At 37.1% G+C, this 23,769-nt stretch overlaps 1 protein-coding gene across 1 annotated transcript; it reads left to right on the top strand.

Annotated features, from left to right (window-relative positions):
* Nucleotides 1–495: 495 nt before the first annotated feature.
* Nucleotides 496–18,276, top strand: TEX55 (testis expressed 55; the record flags this gene model as incomplete). The annotated part of the gene is made up of 4 exons (XM_082625113.1): nt 496–1,647; nt 2,204–2,350; nt 4,343–4,405; nt 17,301–18,276. The coding sequence occupies 4 exons, from the start codon at nt 496–498 to the stop codon at nt 17,349–17,351; spliced, it is 1,413 nt and encodes a 470-aa protein (XP_082481239.1). The 3' UTR covers nt 17,352–18,276.
* Nucleotides 18,277–23,769: the final 5,493 nt, after the last annotated feature.

Below are 23,769 nucleotides of genomic sequence, written 5' to 3'. Positions count from 1 at the left end.
TGATGGCAACAGTAACCTCTGTTCAGGTCTGCCGCCCTCATGTGGTTGGACGCGTGTTCATCGCTAACACTTTGTTGGTTCGAGTGATAGCCTGGTGGATCCTACTTCACACAAACAGCTGTGGACCTCCGTAAGAAAACGGGGAGGGGACCGCTCTAAGGCACCGATTCACAGAGCCCTGAGGCCCGGTCACTGGGCGGTGGCGACGCCAGCCTGTGGGCATCACCACTTCTTGGGAGAGGGTGTCCGCCCCTGCACTCGCATCCACGCTGGGCGCCCGGAGGCATCCCCTCCCCAGGCAGCGGCGGGGCTCCCCCGCTCACCTCCCGGCATCCACCGGCATCCGCCCGCGCGTCCGGAAGAGCTAGAGCTCGGAGGTCCAAACAAAGCCCGCGGGTATTGTTGTCTCGTGTGCTCCGACGGTCGCCTAGACTACCCGGCCCGGCCCCACCCACAGCGTCTGGCAATCTAGACCAGTCTGGTACCAGGCAGAAAATGGAAGAGCCTCCAGCGGAGGCTCCGGCGGAATCGTCGGAAAACCAAAGTACAGCCAAGTCCCCAAATGACAGCCACACAGACAGCCAGGAAGACAACAGGCAGAACCAGGATGAAGTGGAAGCAGATGACCAGACTGATCACGGAGCAGCTGACCAGACTGCCCAGATAGTGTCTGCCCTGGCTGAACCCAACGTAGTTAATCAAGCTGAACACAAAGCATATGAATCCATGGGAGAAAGAACATCTGATCAGGCTGACCTCAGAGCATCCAACCATGATAATGTTGCCGATCGTAGAGCATCTGATCAGGTTAACCGAGGCGTGTCAGAACAGATGGACAGCAAGGCATCTAGCCAAGCTGGTGGTGTGGAGTCTGAACAGACTGACAGCCAGATGTCTGCTCTGCCTGAACAAGGTACTTCTGAACAGACTGAACGAAGGGCTTCTGAGCAGATTGATCACAGAATGTCCAGCCTGGCTGAGAGAAGAGCTTCTGAAGAGATTGACCGTAAACCATCTGTCCCATCTTTACAAAGAGCCTCTGAGCAGAGTGATCACAGAATGTCCCGCCCGGCTGACCAAAGAGCTTCTCAACAGATTGAAAGTAGATTGTCCGGCCTGGTTGAGCAAAAACCTTCTGAACAGATTGATCGTAGATTGTCTGACCAAGTTGACCACAGAACATCTGTAAAGACGCACCGCAAAGTGTATGATCAAGCTACTAAACCAGCTGAACACCAGGCTGCTGACCCTGACAAGGCTGGCGGTGAATCTGACCAGGCTGATGATTTAGTGGAAGCAGAGGATGATTACACAGAAGACAACCTGTTTGCCTATGGAGAACGTAGCCGGTCTGATGATAGATTATTCCACCAGCTTGGCTACAACAAGGAAGACAAAGAGGCTGACTTCAGAGTACAACCCTGCAAATTTGAGCCTGGCCAGACAGGTGGCAGCATATCCAAGGCTTCCCTTGAAACTGAAACGGAAAGTGTAGCTGATCTGCAAGCATTCATCCCATTTGATCACAGATTGACCAGTACTTTCCAAACAAAAGACAGAGCCTACTCCCAAAGATTTCCCTCCATCTCATCCAAATTGGACTATATCATCAGTCAAGAAAAAACTCAACCCGTGGAAACCAAGCCTGTAGGTTAAAGGGGCATTTGATACCCACCTGGGTGGTTGGAGGTTAAGCCAGGGGTCTGGCAGAATGCAGGAAGAGGGCACATGTTGTGGTATGTGTGACCCATAGGATTCAGGAAGGGCAAGAGAAGGGTGGGAAATAAAGAGATGGATTGCCTTCTCTGCTACACTAAGTAAGGCCATTCAGGAAGGATCAATGTACCAGGATTCGGGAGACCTGGGTTTCAAGTCCTGGTTCTGCTGCTAACACTGGGACACTAAGTCATTCCCCCTCTGGGCTTCTACCAAAGGAAAGGAGTTTGGAGTCAGTTGGAAATCTCTGTGAAGGGAAAAGTATTTGAAGTAGATTGGAGATGTCTAAGGTACCTCCCAGGACTTAAGGTGCATTACATTGCCTGGAGAATCAGCCAGGTCTCTCATAATAATGTCTTTGCTCTTAATTTCTGGTGTTCAGATCCCATCAATACCAGATTCCGCTGATAACAGCGACAATAGCAACAAAACTTCCTGGGGATTTTCAATTCATTAAAGACTCTCTTGGGGGATATTTCCATTTCAGGTTGATATTTCAGAATACCCGGAAAGAAGGAGTTGTCAGGCATACAATCAACCTTTTAAGAAGCCGTTCCCTCCTATAGTATATGAAGATCCTTATCAAGTTTCACTGCAATACATGGAGAAACACCACATTCTGCAAATATTCCAGGTAAACCGCTCAACCTCTTTTTTAATTGTGAGTTTTAAAGTAATCATAATGTAAATGACAAACTTTGACCTGGCTTATAAGAGGTACAAGAAAGGGCGTTTGCTATAAAAGGGATATAATCTTAATGAGAAGTCAGTAAGTGCATTGAGACATACTAACCAAAAGTAGTAAATGATAAACACCAAATGAATGATCCTTACCATGATATGAAGCCCTTCAGAGGAATTAGAGATCTGATAGGTTGGTTGCTAGGGAAAAAATTTGGCCCAGGGTTAAAGTTTGAGCCAGACTAGGAAGGAAGGACAAAATAATGGCAATTGAAAAGGAGAGAAAAAGACTTTCCAGGCAGGAATATAATACTTTCAAAAGATAACCAACCGGACTTCCCTGGTGGCGCGGTGGTTGGGAGTCCGCCTGCTGATGCAGGGGACGCGGGTTCGTGCCCTGGTCGGGGAGGATCCCACATGCCGCAGAGCGGCTGGGCCTGTGAGCCATGGCCGCTGAGCCTGCGCGTCCGGAGCCTGTGCTCCGCGGCGGGGGAGGCCACAGCCAGTGAGAGGCCCGCGTACTGCCAAAAAAAAAAAAAAAAAAATGACCAACCTGTGACCATCTAAGAAAGCACATTCTTTAGGAGAAAAAAGTTGCTTCTAATTCTTGAAATTACAAATTTTATAGACCTCAGGATATGGGGCTGGAACCTTCTCTAAAGTATAACGTTCCTTGGCCAATACAGAATTATAAAATGTTATCACATTTATAAAGTTTTTGCTGTTTTGTGGGTTGTTTTTGTTTCTGTTCTCCTGACATGTGTATTTTTATGTTAATATTATTATGCAGCAAGGTATATATACATATATAATGACATATATACATGAAGTAACTTTGTGGTTAGAAAGTTGTAAGTAAGAGGGGCCCACCCCAAATGAAAGCATTTAAACTGGAAGAATTTAAGTTTAAAGAAGTAGGAAATAGAGGAAAGTGCACACATTTTAAAATCTGTTAGGCCAGGGCTCCAAGCTAACTTTGTCCCTTCTCATCTTTGTGATTTGGAGGAAATTACCTAACTTCTGTGAATCTCAGTTTCCTCATATAAAATAGAGATAAGTGATATTTGCTTTAATAACACTGCTGTATGCCTTTTCTTTAAAATGTCATTTTGTGGGAGAATGCTAATGACTGGATTTTCTGGCTTTAACCAAAGAAATACTAATTATTAAACTCAAGGATGAAAGCTGTAGAAAGTAGAATTCTAATCGTTCTGTAAGTAGTTTTCTTTATCTGTCAAGAAAAAACAATGTTTATGCATTGAACATTGTTATCAGAAAAATTAGTTATAAATATGTGTTCAGTAGAAACATATATGAAATAATTAATTAGCATGGATGCATTAAACAGACCAGAATATTTTATACCAGAAATGTGCCCTATTGTTATTCCCTGCAAGTGAGAATTTTGCTTGCTTTATTATAATTTTTTGAGTTATTCAACAACAGCAACACATATGGAAGGGGGTCTCTGAAGTCTTTTATATTCTTTCTCATTTATCATTACAAACACTGAACATCATTTTCACCTTTTAGAATCAAATGCCTTAGAAGGAAGTTGCTATGTAAAAATCATGCAGTGTTTAAAAATTTTTATTCAAAACTTTTTCTTTGACTATTCTTCAAAACAAATAATTTATTGATTTCTCAGTCTAGCAAAATCACAATTCTCAAAATCTTTCTCCAAAACTCTTTGATCTTAGAAACCAGAAAAATATACATTACTATTTATTCCTAAATTTTTAATCCCTCTATATTTTACCTTAATTTGCCCAAATTTATCAGCAGTAGGAAAGTAATTTGTCACTATGTAGAGATATACGAATTTCTTTAAAATGCTATGGTACATGTTAGGTTAATGTAAAAGATTGCTTCAGGTATAACCTGACCATATAGCTTTAGCTCAGAACCATAATGTGATGCCTTTCTCTCTCTCTCTCTCTCTCAGCAGATCACTGAAAACCTAGTCTATGAAAAGCCAGAAGACCCCCTGAGTTTTATGCTGTGCCAGGTATGGAATAGGAAAAAAAGAACAAGCTTCTTATTCTGTTCATTATAAAGTATAGCACCCATACAAGTGTACAAAACACATACAACTCAGTGAATTATCATGAAGTGAGCACACCTGTAACTCCCATTCAAGTTAAAAAAAAAATTAAAACATTGCCAGCATCTGAGAAGCCCCCTTTCTTTTCTTCATGGTTATCACTCCCCACAAAGGGACTATTATTCTGAATTTTACAATAATGACATTCTCACTTTTCTTTATAATTCTACCATGAAACATGAATCATGAAGCACTTTGGTTTATACTTGTCAGCTTTTTTTAAATTTATTTTTAAATTTCATTTTTTTTTTTTGGTGGTTAAGAGCATGACTTCTAGAGCCAAAAGCTTTACTTTTGAGACTTTAAAAATGTTTTTTTTAATTTTTCATGCAATTTTAAAAGGCTACTTTCCATCTACACTTATTACAAAATACTGGCTCTGCTCCCCATGTTGTACAATACATCCCTGAGCCTATCTTACACCCAGTAGTTTGCCCCCCACCACTGGTAACCACTAGCCTGTTCTCTATATCTGTGTAGGCTTGTCAACCTTTTAAACTTTATATAAAGGGAACCATGTAGTAGGGACTCATTGGTTCATTCTTCTTCTCAAAATATGTCTGTGAGATTAATCCGTGCTGTTGTGTGTGGCTGTAGTTCATTCGTTTTCATTGCTGTATAGTACTCATTGTATGAAATGCCACAATTTATCCTTTCTGTGATAGATGTAAACCTTCAGGTTATTTCCAGCTTGGAGCTATTACAAAAATTTTTCCTAGGAACTTTCATGTGCGTGTCTCTTTGTGCACATATACACACATTTCTCTTGGGTGTATACCCACAAGAGAGAATGCTGGATTGTCAGGTATGTGTTTGATCAGCTCTAGTAGAGTATTTCAAACAATTTTCCAAAGCAATTGTACCAATTTACACTCCCAATAGCAGTGTATTTTAGAGTTCCAGTTGTCTTACATCCTTATCACTTACACCCAACACTTAGTATTATCAGTATTTTCAGCATTAGCCTTTTTTTTTTTTTTTTTTTGTGGTATGCGGGCCTCTCACTGTTGTGGCCTCTCCCGTTGCGGAGCACAGGCTCTGGACGCGCAGGCTCAGAGGCCATGGCTCACGGGCCTAGCCGCTCCGCGGCATGTGGGATCTTCCTGGACCGGGGCACGAACCCATGTCCCCTGCATCAGCAGGCGGACTCTCAACCACTGCGCCACCAGGGAAGTCCACAGCATTCGCCTTTTTAATGTATGAACAGTAAGAAATCATTGCAGGTTCAACTTGTTTTTCCTGAGTACTGAAGCAGTTGCATACCTTTTCATTTGTTTATTGGCCATTTGGAAATACTTCTTTTCTGTTGTATTGTTTGTCTTTTTTTAATCATTTGTAACAGTTTTCTATATATTCTGGTTATGAACTCTTTGTTGCAGGTATCTTCTCCCACTCTCTGCCTTCTATTTTATCTCTTAAAGGTATCTTTTGATGAACAGGAATTCTGAATTTTTACATAGTCAAATTTAATAATCTTCTTATTACTTCTGGTGTACTATTTTAGAAGTTTCTCCTTAGTCCAAGCTCCTCATCATAGTCCCTGTATTATCTTGTAGAAGTTTGTTTATGGGTTTTTTTTGTGGGGGGGAGCACTTGGTTTTATTTTGTTTTTAAATTTTATTTGTTTTACATTTATATCCAATCAATCTGGAATTGATTTTGTGTAGGATGTGAGGTGGGGTCAAGTTTTATTTTCTTCCAAGCAGACATCCAATTGACCAAGCACCTTATATGAAGACAGTACTTTCCGCACTGCTTTTTATTTGATTCCTATAGTATATTTGTTGATCCTTGCTCCACTACAAGAATCTCTTAATTAGAATGCCTCATGATAAGTCTTAGTATCTATCAGAGCAAGTCCTTACATCTTATTCTTCTTTTAAGATATCTTGGATGTTTTAGGTCTGTGAATTTCCATTTCAGCATTTAGAAGTATTTGTCAGGTTACACACACACACACTAGCAAACGCTGATGGGATTTTGGGGGGGATTGCATTGGCTCTGTTGATCAATTTGGGGAGAAGTACCAGCTTGAAACAATAAGCTTTATCCTCTCCATTTATCTAGGTCTTTAATTTCTTCCAGTATAGTTATTATTTGCATAAAGGTTTTACATATCTTTTTTTTAAATTTATTTATTCGACTTCTGGCTGTGTTGGGTTTTCGTTGTTGCACGCGGGCTTTTTCTAGTTGTGGTAAACGGGGGCTACTCTTTGTTGCGGTGCACAGGCTCCTCATTGCGGTGGCTTCTCTTGTTGCGGAGTACGGGCTCTAGGCGCATGGGCTTCAGTAGTTGTGGCACTCAGGCTCAGTAGTTGTGGCACACAGGCTTAGTTGCTCTGCGGCATATGGGATCTTCCTGGACCAGGGCTCAAGCCCGTGTGGCCTACATTGTCAGGTGGATTCTTAACCACTGCACCACCAGGGAAGTCCAAGGTTTTACATATCTTTTGATAGACATATCCATAGGTATTTTATCATTTTTGTTGCTATTATAAGTAGAAACTTTTAAAATTTCAGGTTCTAATTTCTGACATAGAAATATAGCTCAGTTTTGTTGATCTCGTATGCAGCAACCTTATTAAACTCAACTTATTAATTATAATCATGCATTCGTAGATACTTTGGGTATTCCTACATATACAATCGTATCATTTACAAATAGTGACAGTTTTATTTGACCTTTCCAATCCTTATCCTTTTCTTTCTTTTTGTCCTATTGTATGTATTATTTATTTTCTCTTTGCCCCTTCAGATCTACCTTCCTCTCTTCTTTACCCTGCAGAGAAGCTAATCTATATGGACTAGATCAATAGGCTCTTATTCCTTCTGACTTCCAGTTGGGTTAAGCCAGTAGGAAACCATGGAGAAGGACTGGAAGGAGGAAAGAGGGTGAAGTCAGATTTATTCCCCTGTCCTTTTCCCCACAGTCTGTCTGTCCTGAGTTGTCTGGAAATCACTGCTTCTCTTAAGGTATCTTACTTTACATAATTCTTTGCTTCTGAATTATAGTAATGTTCCCTCCTCTTGACCTTCAGTCCTAAAGTTAGTTCAGTTTTTACTAGCTTTGGATTATTGCGTTATCTCCTGTAACTACCTTATGCCTAATTCTTTTTAAATAGTCCTTTTTTGAATAAACTGTCTTTGAAGTTCTCTATTTTGAAAGTGCTGTTCCTGTTGGAACACTGATATAGAACAGTGGTTATGGATCTCCAGTAGAATTAATGTTGAATACAAATAGCTACATTGGTTCACATTGCTGGCTCTCAATCCTAAAAAAAAAAAAAAGAAAAAGAAAAAAGTTCCCTATTTAACCATTAACTATGGTGTTTATTGTGTTTTATAAATACTACTAATCATATTAGGGCAGTTTCCTTATAGTCTGTTTTCTGAGAGTTTTTATCATGAATTATTAAATTTTATCAAATTATTTTTCTATATCTATTGAGGTGATTGTATGATTTTCTCCCTTCTGCTATTAATGTGGTAAAATATATTTATTTGCATTTTAAAAACTTTTCAAGCACACATACAGAAAATTACAGAGATCAAAACTGTACAACTTGACTAATTAAATAGAGCTATGAAACCACCAAAAGATTGAAAGTTACCAGCTCCTCAGAATCCCACATGGTACCTGTTTCCAATCACTACTCTTTCTCTTCCAGAAAATAACCACTATTCTGACTTTTAGTTTGACATTTTTTAGATTTTGTATAAATGGGATCAGATCACTGTGCTATTCGGGGGCTGGCTTATTTTGAGCAACAGTATGTTTGTGAGATTCTTTCATCTTGTGCATATTATTCATTCCTTTTCATTTCTGTATCCTCTATTATGAGTTAGACATTTGGTTGTTTTCAGTTTTTTGGTTGTTGTGAATAAGGCTGCAGTGAACATTCACGTACTTGTCTCTTGGTGCACAAGTGCATGCATTTCTATTGGGTTCAGACCTAGAAATGTAATTGCTAAGTAACAGGTTATTGACATAAGTTCAGCTTTAAAAGATTGCTGCTCCAAAGTTTTCCAAAGTACTCAGACCAGTTTACACTCCTACTTAAAGTGGTATTGTTGTAGTTTTCTTCATGTTTCTTGTGTTGTGGTGCTTTGAACTTCTAAGAACTGTGGGCTTACAGTATTCAGCATATTTGGAAATTTGTTAGCCACTATTTCTTCAAACATTTTTTTATCCCAGCCCTCTCCTCTGGGAGCTCCAGTTACACATATGTTGGGGCAGCTGAAGTTGTCTCACAACTCCCTGATGCTCTGTTAATGTTTTTTAATTCCTTTTTTCCCCTCTATATCATTTTGGATATTTTTTATTGCTATGTCTTCAAGTTTACTGATCTTTTCTTCTGCAGTGTCTACAGTACCATTAATAATAAACTGCCAGTGTATTTTTCATTGCATACATTATAAATTTTGTAGTTTTTATCCCCAGTTTATTTGTGTCTTTTCTATAGTGTCAGTATCTTTACTTAACTTCTTTGAACTTAAGAGAATATAGTTATAATAACTTTTTGCTGCTTGTTTTCATGCCTGGTAATTTTTTAATTGTGATATAATTGACATATAACTTTGTAATAGTTAGGTGTATGCCAGGTAATTTTTGATTGGTGCAAGATATTATGAATTTTACCTTAGTAGGTGCTGGATTTTTTTGTATTCATATATATTCTTGGGCTTTATTTCAGGACCCAGCTAATTTACTTGGAAACAATCTGATCTTTTCCAATTTTGCTTTAAGATTTTTTTAGAGTGAAACAGAGCAGTGTTCATCTAGGGCTAAGTATTCCCCACTACTGAGGCAAAACCCTTTCAAGTACTCTACCCAGTGCCCCATGAATCACAAGTTTTTCCAGTTTGACTGGTGATAATAGGCAGTATTCCTGGCTTGGTTCTTTCCATGGCCTCAGGTAGTTTCCTCACACACATGTACTGATATATACACAGGGGATTACCTGAAGGGGACCTTCTGCAGATTTCCAGAGTTCTTTCTGTGCAGTTCTCTCCTCTCTGGCACTCTGTCCTGTGAACTATAGCTGCCTTGCTTTCCCCAGGATCTCAGCTCCATCTCCTCAACTCAGGGATCTGCAGAGTTCCTCTCAGGTTCACTTTCCCTACTCTGAGGCTAGGAAATTTTCTGAAGACAGCAGGGTAGAGCAATCATAAGGGTCACTTCATTTCTTTCCTGACTTTCACAGAGCACTGTCCTTTGTTGCCTGATATCTTGAAAACCATCGTTTCTTATATGTTGTCCATTTTTAGTTGTTTCAAACAAGAGGGAAATATGGTTTTAGAGGAAATAGAAGTTCCAGACCCTTGTGTTTTAATGTTTTTCATCTGTTTTGAAATTTTTTCAGCTAGCATTTTTTCATATATTGCTTCTATCCCTTTTTTTCCTCTCTCTTCTCCTTCAAGTGATGGAATATTTGCTGGAGATTCCTTGTATGTTATTTAATTCTCAAAATTTTCTTCAACTATCAAACATTTCAAACATACGCAAAAATAGAGAATAGTATATTTACTCTCCATGTGCTCATTATTCCTATTTAATAACTATTACCACAAGCCTATCTTATTTGATATATACCTTACCCCCTTTCCTCCCCCCGAGATTATCTTGAAGTAAATCCTAGTCATAATATAGTGTCATTTGTAAATATTTCAGTACATATCTATAAAATATAAGGACTTTAAAATCTAATCACGGGACTTCCCTGGTGGTGAAATGGTTAAGAATCCACCTGCCAATGCAGGGGACACGGTTTCGAGCCCTGGTCCGGGAAGATCCCACCTGCCATGGAGCAGCTAAGCCCGTGCGCCACCACTACTGAAGCCCATGCACCTAGAGTCCATGCTCCACAGCAAGAGAGGCCACTGCAATGAGAAGTCTGCGCACCGCAGCGAGGAGTGGCCCCCACTCACCGAAACTAGAGAAAGCCTGCGTGCAGCAACCAAGACACAATACAGCCAAAAATAAATTAATTAATTAATTTTTAAAAATCTAATCACAATACTATCATCACCTAAAATATTTTCAGTGATCCCTTAATATCAAATAACAAGTTACTGTTTGTATTTCACCAGTTGTCTACTTTTTGTTGTTTTAACTCCATCAGAACAAGGTCCATAAATTTTGACTGATTGATAAATGTCCTAGATCTAATATATATATATATATATATTAGATCTAGGACATTATAAAGTTTGTATAAAGATTCACCCTTCATTTCTATATATATATATATTTTTTTTTTACAGTATTTTTTATTGAAGTAACCAGATCATTTGTACAGAAGAGTTTCCTAGTCTGGATTTTGCTGATTATTTTCTAATGATGTCACTTATCATGTTCTTTGGAACCCTATATTTTCTGTAAATTGCTGATTATAGTTATATCTAATGTTTTCTTTACATTCAGATTCAATTTTTTTTGTCTTATAAAGACTACACCATAATGTTCTTGTCTGTCTCCATAAGTCAGTGCATAATGATCCAGCCATTGATGATCTTTTTGCTGTAAGAAGTTATTGATGATCATTGCTTGACCCGTTAATTCAATAGAGATTGAAACATGGTGATGTTCTTATTTTATCATTCTTTTTTCATTTATTGGTCATAATACATCTCATCAACTATTTGGTTGCCCTAAGACATAGATTACATAGGAAAACAGAGAAAATACTTAACTCTTTCTCTTTATTTACCAGTTTTCAGAATAAAAATCTTTCATAGAATTGTCTAAAGGTAACCCATGTTTTTAGTATTATTATCAACTCATAGATTTAAATGTGTTTTGTGTATTTCAATCCCTTGCAGTTATTATTCTTGATGATGCTCAAATGTTACTGTTTGAAGCCAATGGGAACATTCTGAGGATGACTCCTAGCACTTTTAACACTCCTCGTAATCTTGGATCACTTCATTGCTTTGTGCTATAACAAGATGTTCTAGAAAGAAACTCATACTTTTCCTGCCCCAAATCTGAAAGCAGCCATTTCTTCTCATCAAGTCTTGATCTGTCAGCCTTTCTTATTTTAGCCATTCCACTAATATCTTATTGTAGCTTTAACGTGCCCTTCCCTAGTAGAAATATTGAACAGCTTTTCGTGTACTTTTTGGCCATTTATATATATCTGCTCTTTTGACCTGTACGTGCAAATCTTCAATCCATTTTTAAATTAGGTTGTTGTTTTATGATTGAACTATAAGTTTTTATATATTCTGGATATGCCAGTCTGTTATCAGGTAAGTGTATGGCAAATATTTTCTCTCATAGTGTAGCTTTCCTTTGATTTTTCTTTACAATGTCTTTCAAAGAGCAAACATTTTTAGTTTTCATAAAATATGATTCATCAGTCTTTCCTTTTAGAGTTTTTTACTTTTTGAGTGCTATCTAAGAAATCTTTACCTAATACAAATTTCAAAGATACTCTCCTATGTTTTCTTCTAGGAGATTTATCATCGTCACTTTAAAGCTTAGGTCTGTGATCCATGTGTAGTTATTTTTTGTGTATGGTATTGTATTCATTTTCTTTTGATGCTGTAACAAATTATTACAAACTTAGTGGCTTCAATCAACACAAATTTCTAATAGTTCTGTAGATCAGAGGTCTGATACAGGTCTACCTATACTAAAATCAAGGTGTTGGCAGGCCAGGCTGTGTTCTTTTCTGGAGGCTCTAAGAGGAGAATCCATTTCCTACTCATTTGGGTTATTGGCAGAATTCACTTCCTGTGTTTGTAGGACCAAGATCCCATTACCTGTTGGCTATAAGCTGAGGACCTTTCCCAATTTCTAGTGGCCACTGCATTCTTTGACATATGGTCCCCCTCTGTATCTTCAAAGCCAAGGACAGCAGGTTGAATCCCTCTCATGTGAGTTGTGTTCTCTTAATCAATCTAGCTAGGGATTAATCACTTTTGTTATCTTTTCAAAGAACCAGCTTTTGGTTTTGTTGATTATTATCTTTTTATTTCCATTACTTTTTGTGCTTATCTTCATCATGTCCTTTCCTCTTCCTAATTCTGGTTTACTTTGCTCTTTTTTTCTAGCTTCTAAAGGTCAGGCCTTAGATTGTTGATTTTACACCTTTCTTCTTTTCTCATATAGACATTTAAAAATGTTTCCCTCTAGGCACTGCTTTAGTTGCATCTCACAAATTTTGATATGTCATGTTTTTATTATCATTCAATTCAAAATATTTTCTAATTTGTCTTGTGATTTCTTCTTTGACCAGTTATTTACTTAGAACTGTGTTGTTTAATTTCCAAATATTTGAGGGATTTCTAGATATGTCATTATTATTGATTTCCAGTTTAGTTTTATTGTGCTGTGTACAATTTCAATATTTTTCAATTTACTGAAACTTATTTTTGGCCCAGTATATGGTCAATCTTGGTTAATGTGATATAGAGAATAAACTTATGGTTGCCAGTGGGGAGTGAGAAGTGGGGAGGGACAATATATGGGTGGGGGAGAAAGGGTTATTTGGGGATTATATGAAATCATGTGTGTGAAACTTTTGAAAATTGTAAAACACTATAGAATTTAAAGAATCTTTCATTCAATTAAAAAAATTTTAAAGGAAATTAGAAAATACCTCAAGACAAATGAAAATGAAAACACATTCCAAAATTTATTGAATGTGGCAAAAAGAGTTCTAAGAAGGAATTTCATAGCAATAAACACATTAAAAAAGAAATCTCTCAAATAACCTAATTTTACACCTCAAGGAGGTAGGAAAGGAAGAATGAACTAAGCCCAAAGTCAGAAGAAGGAAGGAAATAACAAAGATTAGAGCAGAAATAAATGAAATAGAAAATAGGAAAACAAAAAAAAAAATGAAACTAAGTTTTTTTTAAAAAAAGATAAACAAAATTGCCAAACACTTAGCTAGACAAAAAAGGGAGGCAACTCAAAGTCAGAAGTGAAAGAAGAGACATTATAACTGATGCCACAGAAATTAAAAAGATTATGAGAATACTATGAACAATTCATTATATGCCAACAAACTGGATAACCTAGAAGAAATGGATAAATTACTAGAAACATACAACTGACCAAGACTAAGTCATAACATATATATGGAATCTAAAAAAAAAAAAAAAAAAAAAAAAGATTCTGAAGAACCTAGGGGCAGGACAGGAATAAACACGCAGACGTAGAGAATGGACTTGAGGACACAGGGAGGAGGAAGGGTAAGCTGGGACGAAGTGAGAGAGTGGCATGGACATATATACACTACCAAATGTAAAAAGGATAGCTAGTGGGAAGCAGCCACATAGCACAGGGAGATCAGCTCAGTGCTTTGTGACCACCTAGAGGGGTGGGATAGGGAGGGTGGGAGGGAGACGCAAGAGGGAGGAGATATGGGGATGTATGTATATGTATAGCTGATTCACTTTGTTATAAAGCAGAAACTAACACACCATTGTAAAGCAATTATACTAATAAAGATGTTAAAAAAAAAAAAAAAGACTAAGTCATAAAGAAATAAAAAGGCTGAATAGACCTTTAACTAGCATGGAGGTTGAGTAACCAAAAACCTCCCAACAAAGAAAAAGCCCAGGACCAGATGGCTTCATGGTGAACTCTTATCAAACATTTAAAGAAGAATTTATATAAATTTTTCTCAAAATCTACCCAAAAAATTGAAGAGGAAGGAACACTTCAAATTCGTTTTGTGAGGCCAGCACTACCTGATACCAGAGACAAAGACACAAGAAAAGAAAATTACAGGCCAAGATTCCTGTTGAATATAGATGCAAAAATCCTCAACAAAAATACTAGCAAACCAAATCCAACAGAACATTAAAAAGATCATACCACAGGCTTCCCTGGTGACACAGTGGTTGAGAGTCCGCCTGCCGATGCAGGGGACGCGGGTTCGTGCCCCAGTCCGGGAAGATCCCACATGCTATGGAGCGGCTGGACCCGTGAGCCATGGCCACTGAGCCTGTGCGTCCAGAGCCTGTGCTCCGCAACGGGAGAGGCCGCAACAGTGAGAGGGCCGCGTACCGCAAAATAAATAAGTAAATAAATAAAAAAGATCATACCACATGACCAGGTTGGATTTATCGCTGGGATGCAAGGGTCGGTCAACATATGAAAATCGATTCATGTGATACACCACATTAACAGAATAAAGGATAAAAATTACATGATTGTCTCAAGAGATCTAGAAAAAGCATTTGACAAAATTCAGCACCCTTTCATGATAAAAACTCAACAAACTAAGAAGAGAAGGAGGTTACCTCAACATAATAAAGGCCATATACAAAAAGCCCACAGCCAACATCACACTCAGTGGTAAAAACCTGAAAGCTTTATCTCTAAGGTCAGAAATAAGACAAAATGCCCACTCTTGCCACTTTTATTCAACATAGTACTGGAAGTCCTAGCCAGAGCAATTAGGCATAAATAAACAAACAAACAAACAATTTTTAATAAAAAATAAGAGGCTTCCAAATCAGAAAGGAAGAAGTTAAAGTTATCTTTTCCATTTAAAATGAGTAGCATTCTCTTGGTTTTCTACAACTAGGATAATTTCAATTGTAACCTTAACATTGTGAATATTATGCTGTGTGGACTTGAGTTCTGTCATACTCCTCTGACAAGTGATGATGTTGTTTTTGTTTTAGCTGGCAGTTAACATGGTTAGATTTGAATTGTAAGCTCTCTCTCTTGCCTTCTGTGGTCATAGCTCAGGTCAGTTCCTTAAGCCTACTACTACTTTGAATCTGTCCTATGAATGCATGATTCAGAAGTCAACCTGAGGCTCGTGCAGAGTTCATGCACAGAATTAAGGAATCTCCTCCCCTCTTCTAGGATTTCCCCTCACTCTTCAGCATCTAGCCATATTTGACCAGTCTACTTCCTGTAATTCTTCCATCCAGAAAGACAGGGGGCTTTCTGTCACAGTTTGAGGCATTCTTGTGTAGCCATAGCTATGTCTGTGAGTCATGACTGTCATTGGGTCAAAATTACAAAAAATGAGAAATTCACTCCATTTGGACACTTGCTCTAAGTTTAGACTCCTCTCTAATATCTGCCTGTCTTTGCTTAGTCACCAGAACCTTCAGGTAGCTGTGAGGTTTTTTGTTTTGTTTCGGTTTGTGGGGTTTTTCTTTTGTGGGTGGGGGTTGTATTTTATCCATGAATACATAGCTGTTATTTGCAGAATTCATTTTTTTATTGCTTACTCTTGCATATAGGAAGGAGATCTTCCTTTTTAATATATAATATATACATATGGGTTTTATCACATAAATTTAAGTGTGTGGTGTTTTTAGTTTATTTAGTTCAAAATAGTCTCTAATTTTCATTATGATTTCTTCTTCAACTTATGGATTTTTTTTACATTAGATTATTTACATAAATTATCAAATATTAGATATCTAGTTGCCCTTTGGTTTATGATTTCTAAGTCAATTGCATTTTACTCAGAGAGCAAGATTTCAAATCTTTGAAATGTTTTGACTTGCTTTATGATGCAGCATATGGCTAATTGCCATGAATGAATTAATTGGGGTTGAAAAAATATTTATTCTGCAATTATTGGGAAGTGTCTAAATATATCCACTAGATCAGGTTTGCTAAACGTGTTGTTCAAGTTGTCCAATATTATTGTGAATTTGCCTATCTCCTATAGTTCTGTCAATTTACGCTGTGTATATGTAATTGAGGCTATGTTATTAGGTGCATATGAATTTAGAGTTCTTATATTTTTCTGGTAAATTGAATTTTTATCATTAAGAGGTATAACATGAACTCTAACTACTCCTTTCAATATTGTTATAGCTATACCAGATTTATTTTAGTCAATATTTAAATGGTATATATTTATTATTTTTAACTTTAACTTGTTTTTTAGATAAGTTTTTTATATATAGCATGTATTATAATTTTTATAATTATTCAAATCTGATAAGCTTTTAATTGGAGCATTTAGTCCCTTTATATTTGATGTTATTAAAGATATATTTGGGTTTAAACCTATTGTCCTACCATATGCTATTTGTCCTGCCTGTTTTGTTTCTTTTCCTCTACTTTTTATCTTCTTTTATTGTTCCATTTTTCTCTCTATTTAGAAGTTATACTCTCTTAATCTTTTTTTTTTTTTTTTGGTTTCACATTGGGGTGATTTTTAAAAATTAATATACTTTATTTTTTAGAATGGTTTTAGGCTTACAGAAAATTTGAGCAGAAAGTACAGTGAGTTCCCATTTACTCCCTCTCCTTCCCCCATTTCCCCTATTATTAACATCTTGCATTAGTGTGGTAGATTTGTTGCAGTTGATCAGCCGGTTTGATGTATTATTGTTAACTAAAGTCCATGGTTTACAATAAAGTCTCTTTGTGTTGTACATTCTGTAGGTTTTGACAGATGTATATGATATGTATCTATAATTACAGTATCATACAGAATAAGGTCACTGCCCTAATAACCTTCTTAATATTTTTAATGGTGTCCCTAGATATTACAACACGTATTCGTGACTTATCAAAGTCTAAATTATTTGTACCAAGTCAGTACAAGGACTTCTGTATTTTATTTTATTTTATTTTATTTTTATTTATTTATTTTTTACATGACAATCTGTTGAGCATCTTTAACAGTCAGGAAACCTGCAAATTAAATTTACAGTAAGATAATATGTAAAACCACAAGATAGCAAAAATTTTAAAGGACTTCAGTATTTTAAATGTCTATATATTTTAACCTTACAAGATAAGGTAACTCCAAGTAGACCAAAACTGCAAGTGGAAAAAATTCTTTTTCATTCTCCTCAGGTACAGGAAATGATACAAAACAGAAAGAAACATGAAACCTACGAAGAATGAATCTCTCCTCAACATTGTTTACAAACATCAGTGTCAACACTATGTTGTTTCCCACTCTGAAAAAATCATTTTTGAATGGTCATTTGTAGTGACTCTGCCTAAATGTGTTCTTATTTTTTAAGTAAAAATCTACTGAGTAGCTTCGTAAAATTCACATAACAGTTACAGATACCTCTAGCTCATCATACAAAAACATAGGCACATATACTTATCCATGCATTGATATTTCAGTACTCATTCCTCCAAAGTACTGAATAGAAACATGTTCACAAATCCCAGAGAGGATCAAGAAAAGAATATTAGCAATTTATACACAGTTCCCAAAAGCATACAAACCCATCATGTCTCAAAACTGTTTATAAAATTTTCAATTGGAAAATGTGTGGAAAATAATTCGTAACAGCGCTTTTTTCTCTCTTAATGGAAGGTAACTGTTGTAAGATCTCTTTTCTTGTTTCTTAATACCTCCAACAAATTTTTACTATTTTCCTCTTTGACCCTGCCAGTTATATTCTGAAATTAATGGGAGTGATTTAATCTATTCTGAGGGATAGTCCTCTTCTGATTTTTAACCTAAAGCAAAACTCAGACATGTTATACTACTCTGTATACACCTGTGGGAGAGGCAGAATGTCACTTCCTTATTACCTTTATCCTCTGAAGAGTGTCTGCATCGTGTGGAATGTGTAGCCAGTTGAACTGGTATTTAAAAGCAAAAAGCTTCAACGTGATCTACCTGGTATGAGAGTATCTGCCCAGCAATCATAACTGAGATGATCATCTGATACTACTTTTGTGAGCTGAACCTTTCATTTAATTTCTATTTGAACATTATAGCAGCCTTGATTCTTCATATTGTTTCCCTGGCGATTTGGTATAATTATGTGGTGTATTGCAATGAATTAAGCCTCTGTTTGAACAATCATGCATAAATCCCTTTTTTTAATACCTGAATTTCATGTCTAATAATTATAGTTTTAAAATCTCTACTTACAACTTCAAAGCTTCTTTAGTTTTTCCTTCAATTGTCCACAAAATGTGCCAGTGCCCAGACTCAATGAATGTTCTCCAGGCAGATAAGCAGCCTTTCTGTTGATTGTGGGCTGGCATAACTAGGTAAAAGCTGATAAACTTACAGTGAACCTGTGAGAAAACTTTGAGTGACATGACTAAGGTTATAATTAATCAGTTGATAGAACAAAATAACCCAAATATTGAAGGGTCAACAATATCATTAGTGATCAAAAACTTGGATGTTATCAATAACATCTGAAATTAAATACTGAATTTAGTTCACTGGTTTTCAGCCCTAACATTTTACTATGTTTCTTAAAGCAGAACACCTCAAACTAGTCCACCTCAGCCACTTCAGCCCTTCTCATTGGCATTCTGTGATGCATTTCAGAGCTGTCATTTTGACCTTTCACAGTGAGGCAGTGGACCAGAGGGGATGGGCTTGGTATGGTCCAGTGATCCTGTCTGAACATGTTTGACTGAAAGGAGAAGGGAGAAAATGGAGATCAGCCCTCGCTCTCAGTGACTCAGGCTCTCTACTAAAAGATCTGTATAGTGCACAAGATCAGTCAGCGAAAAGTATATTCAGTTCTTAGTCCCTAAGTGGTAGGAAGTAGTCCCAGACCAGAAGTAAAGGTGAGACTCTAGGTAGAGCTGGCTGTCAAGTAGAAGAGGAAGAGGAGTCCCAACCTTTTCAGAGTAAAACTGACAGAGGACATGGATGGACACATGGAATATAAAGGTAATGGGAATAAAAGTTTCAATGTCAGAACAAGCAGAGATCAGAAGATATGATCTCCCTTGAAGGAATCCCCCAAGGATGCTTCTAAAAAAAAGGAGTTATTCCTATAGATATGAGGTGTGAGTGTCTCAAGTATTGATATTAGATTTTACCTGAGCAATCCTGGTGACGCTCCCTCACTACGTTCCCCAGCCACACCAATCTCCTCACAGTAATAGGGAATGAAGCTACTAGAACAGTTTTCCTGGGCATATCCCTTCCTCTCTTCCATTTAAAGAATAAACATGACATCATTTGTCATTTGGGAAATGTAAACCAAAACCACAATGAGATGCTACTTCACATCCACTAGGATGGCTATAATCAAAAAGACAGACACTGACAAGTGTTGACAAGGCTGTGGAGAAATTAGAATACTTATACTGGTAGTGGAAATGTAAAATAGTGCAGCTGTATTGGAAAACAGTTTGGCAATTCTTCAAAAAGTTAAACATTATCATATCACTCAACAATTCCACACCTAGGTATATACCTAAGACAACTGAAAATATATGGCCACATATAAACTTGCACAAGAGTGTTCATAGCAGTGTTCGTAATAACCCCAAAGTGGAAACAACACAAATGCCCATCAAGTGATGAATGGATTTTTTAAATGTGATGTTTGACAGACGAATGGATAAACAAAATGTGGTTTATATATACAATTGAATATTACTCAGCCTTAGACAGGAATGAAATTCTGACACATGGTGCACCATGGATGAACCTTGAGGACATTACGCTAAGTGAAATAAGCTAGTCACAAAAGGACAAATACTATGTGATTCTACTTATATGAGGTGTCTAAAGTAGTCAAATTCAGGGACTTCCCTGGCAGTCCAGTGGTTAAGACTTTGCCTTCCAGTGCAGGGGGTGTAGGTTCGATCCCTGGTCAGGGAGCTAAGATCCCACATGCTTCGCGGCTAAAGTAGTCGAATGCACAGAGACAAAGTAGAATGGTGGTTATCAGACTGGGGGAAGGGGAAAATGAGGAGTTGTTTAATAGGTATAGAATTTCATCTCTGCAGAATGGAAAAGGTCTGGAAATCTGTTGCACAGCAATGCGAATATACTTTACTGAACCATACACTTACAAATGGTTAAGATGGTAAATGGCATGTGTTTTCTACCACAATTTTAAAAAATTAAAAATGAAAAAAGTTATGTATCCATACAATGGAATATTATTTGGTTATTAATAAAAAGGAATGAAGTACTGATATATTACTATGACTTGGGTGACCTTAAAAGCATTCTGTGAAGTGAAAGAAGCCAGTCACCAAAGGCCACATAGTATATGATCCCATTTATGTGAAATATCCAGAAGAGGCAAACCCATAGAGATAGAGAGTAGATTAGTGGTTGCCAGGGGTAGGGGAGGGGGAGTAGTGTGGAGTGAATGCAATGAGAATGAGGTTTCTTTCATGGGTGATGAAAATGTTCTAGAATTAGACAGTGGTAATGGTTGCACAACTCTGACTGTCCTAAAAGGCACCGAGTTGTACATTTCAAAAGGGTGAAGTTTATGGTATATGAATTATATATCAATAAAGCTGTTTTTAAAAAACTAATGTGGAGATAAATATTTTTAAGTCCACTTTATGACAGAGGAGAGTGAAGGAGAATAGCTATGAAACTCAGAAACAATAAACAGGGGGGCTTCCCTGGTGGCACAGTGGTTGAGAGTCTGCCTGCCGATGCAGGGGACACGGGTTCGTGTCCCAGTCCGGGAAGATCCCACATGCCGCGGAGCGGCTGGGCCCGTGAGCCATGGCCGCTGAGCCTGTGCGTCCGGAACCTGTGCTCCGCAGCGGGAGAGGCCACAGCAGTTTTGCATACCGCAAAACAAACAAACAAACAAACAAAAAATAAACAGGAATACCCCAGCCTTCCAGAATTATCCCTCTACTTCCCCCATTCTTTACAAATCCCCTTGTTTCACTCTTCAGTCTCTTGCTTGCATGCACTTTATTTTCTTTTAAATTGGCCTCCTGTTATTTCATGTTTGTGTGTATATGTATGTGAGTGTGTTTCCAGCTCACTGAGATATAACTGACATATAACATTGTATGAGGTTAAGGTGTACAATGTAATGATTTGATATATGTATATATTGGGAGATGCTTTCCATGATAAAGGCTCCTATTATTTCTTGACCTACTTATTCTCAGTTTTACTCACCCTCTCTCCTCCACTTACCTTCTTTTGCTCTTATGTCATCAACCTTTATGTCAACACTATGCAAACCACCTATTTTTTTTTATCTCTTTTTTTTTTTTTTTGGCTGCACCGTGTGGCATGCAGGATCTTAGTTCCCCCACCAGGGATCGAACCCATGTCCCCTGCATTGGGATCACAGAATCTTAACCACTGGACCACCAGGGAAGTCCCATGCAAACCACCTATTCTTGTGAATAAGAAGTTGTGAGTATATAATTATGCCTGCTGATGTTTTTGTACTCACATTTGTCCAGATATGTTTTTGTATAATAGGGGTGTGGACAGGTATGGTTCCAGATGGCTGTGTACCTATGCTTGAATCTTTACGCCAATTATTTGATTGGAAACATTGTAAGGCTAAAACTCAGATAAAGAGAATTGTGTTGTTATGAGTGGCAAACAATATTAGTGTGCCAATGCCTTATTAGGCTTTCAAAAGGCTATTTTTTTTCCCTGCAGTGTTGGCAGAATTTGCAACAAGTTGACACCAGATATACAGTGGTAGTGTGGCTTATTCTTATGAACAGATAGGATTCTAATGGGTCCAATGGGTAGAGTTAAGTTGTCTGCCTAATTCTGTGTTTTAATTTTTTTAAAAAAGCCAAAGCAGTTCTCCTCAAACTCAATTAAAATTACAGTAAATATTTACAAAAAGAAGTAAATCCATTTTCATACTCAAAGCAAATGGGGAAGAAACCAGAGATTTTTATGATTTCTGTAAACGGAAAGCAGATGGGGCAACAATAATGGATAAATTAGGGCAGACAACCCACCTAAGAACCCACAGAAGCAGCTAAGTGCAGGATGTTTTCCAGGCAGACCTCAGACAGCTCCACAGTCAGCGTGGGCAGGTACAGGGGAGAGGAGTGAGCTGTGAGTAACAAAGGACTCCTCCTTTCTTATGACCTTTATACTCTATTCTAGTCACCCACCACTGGAGCCACATCTTGTCATCACCAAAACTGTCCCGCAATGAAATCATGCATATAGTCAAATTACACTTCCAGAAATGACACTGAACCTGGAGAATTTTATAGAGAACACTTGTATCACATTTTTATAATGAGAGAAAAGTGGGGATAATTGTCCAACCTCAAAATTGACCAACCACAGATTGATCAAATAAATTGTGGCATATCCATGCAATGAAATTCTATTCATCCAATTAATGTTGCTGTAATTATTGTTTAATTATTTGGGTGAGTACAGTTGGATCTACCCCGTATCATCTAACAACATACACATACATACACAACAATATACATATTTACATATAAAGAGTTAAACAGAGAAAGAGACAGACAGACTGAAAGAGAGAAAAGAATAGGAAAATAGGAAATCTTGAGTTGGAAAGCTCTTTTTAAACATAATGCCAAAGGCAGAAATTATTAAGGACAATATTTATATAACTGACATGAAATATTTTTAAATGTATGAGAAAAAGTTAGCAAAAAGGCAAACGATTAATTGAGAGTAATAGATGCAATGAATATGTCAGGTCAGTATCCTAAATATGTAACTAATTCCCAGAAATCAGTTTTTAAAACTGTAAATACCCCCAGTCAAAGAACAGAGCCAAGAATATGAGTGGGAAACTTACTGAAGATAACATATAAGTAGCCAAAGAAATATAAATTAAAACAAAAATTAGATACCAATTAAATATTTTTTATAAACAAACAAAGAAAAACTTTCATAGATGATACCTAACGTGGCTTAAAGTGGAGAGAAATGGGCACTTTCTTATACTCCTGTGGGGAGTATATATTTTACAACCTCACTGGAATGTAGTTTGATCCCATGAATCCAAAAACTTTAAAATGAATATACCCTTTAGCCAGAAATTCTAATTCTAGGAATTTGTATGAAGAAAATAATGAAATGTGTTTAAAATTTTCCATAGCCTTATTTATAATATTGAAAAATTGAAAATCTGAATTTTCAACCTGAGAGGTTCAGTAAGTACATAATAGCATATTCATAGGGTGAGATACAATACATGCACTAAAATTATGTTGTAGAATAAACTCATAGGGAAATGTCTGCACTGTATTGTAAGTAAAAATAACTGGTTTAGAAGACTGTAAATACGTATGATCCCAATTATTTTGCGAGAAAATGTAAAGAAGAAAGATTGAACGTGCCATGAAGGTAAGTGCCATGTTTTATTCCAGCTAGTACTGTACCTGACACGTAATACTACCTCAAATAGTTCCTAAATGGATGATTCCACACCAAAATGTTCCTTGTGTTTATCACTGAGTAAGGAAGTATAGTGATTTTTATTTTCTACAATGAACGTTCATTCATTTTGTTATCAGAATAGAATAATGAATGTTGTTTTTAAAGCAGAGATTAATTTAGGGCAATACTTAAAGAAATGCAGATACCAAAAAAAAA

This window comes from Mesoplodon mirus, assembly GCF_964341445.2.
Source record: "Mesoplodon mirus genome assembly, chromosome: 6".
Taxonomy (NCBI): domain Eukaryota; kingdom Metazoa; phylum Chordata; class Mammalia; order Artiodactyla; family Ziphiidae; genus Mesoplodon; species Mesoplodon mirus.
This window is presented reverse-complemented; position numbering and strand designations above follow the sequence as displayed.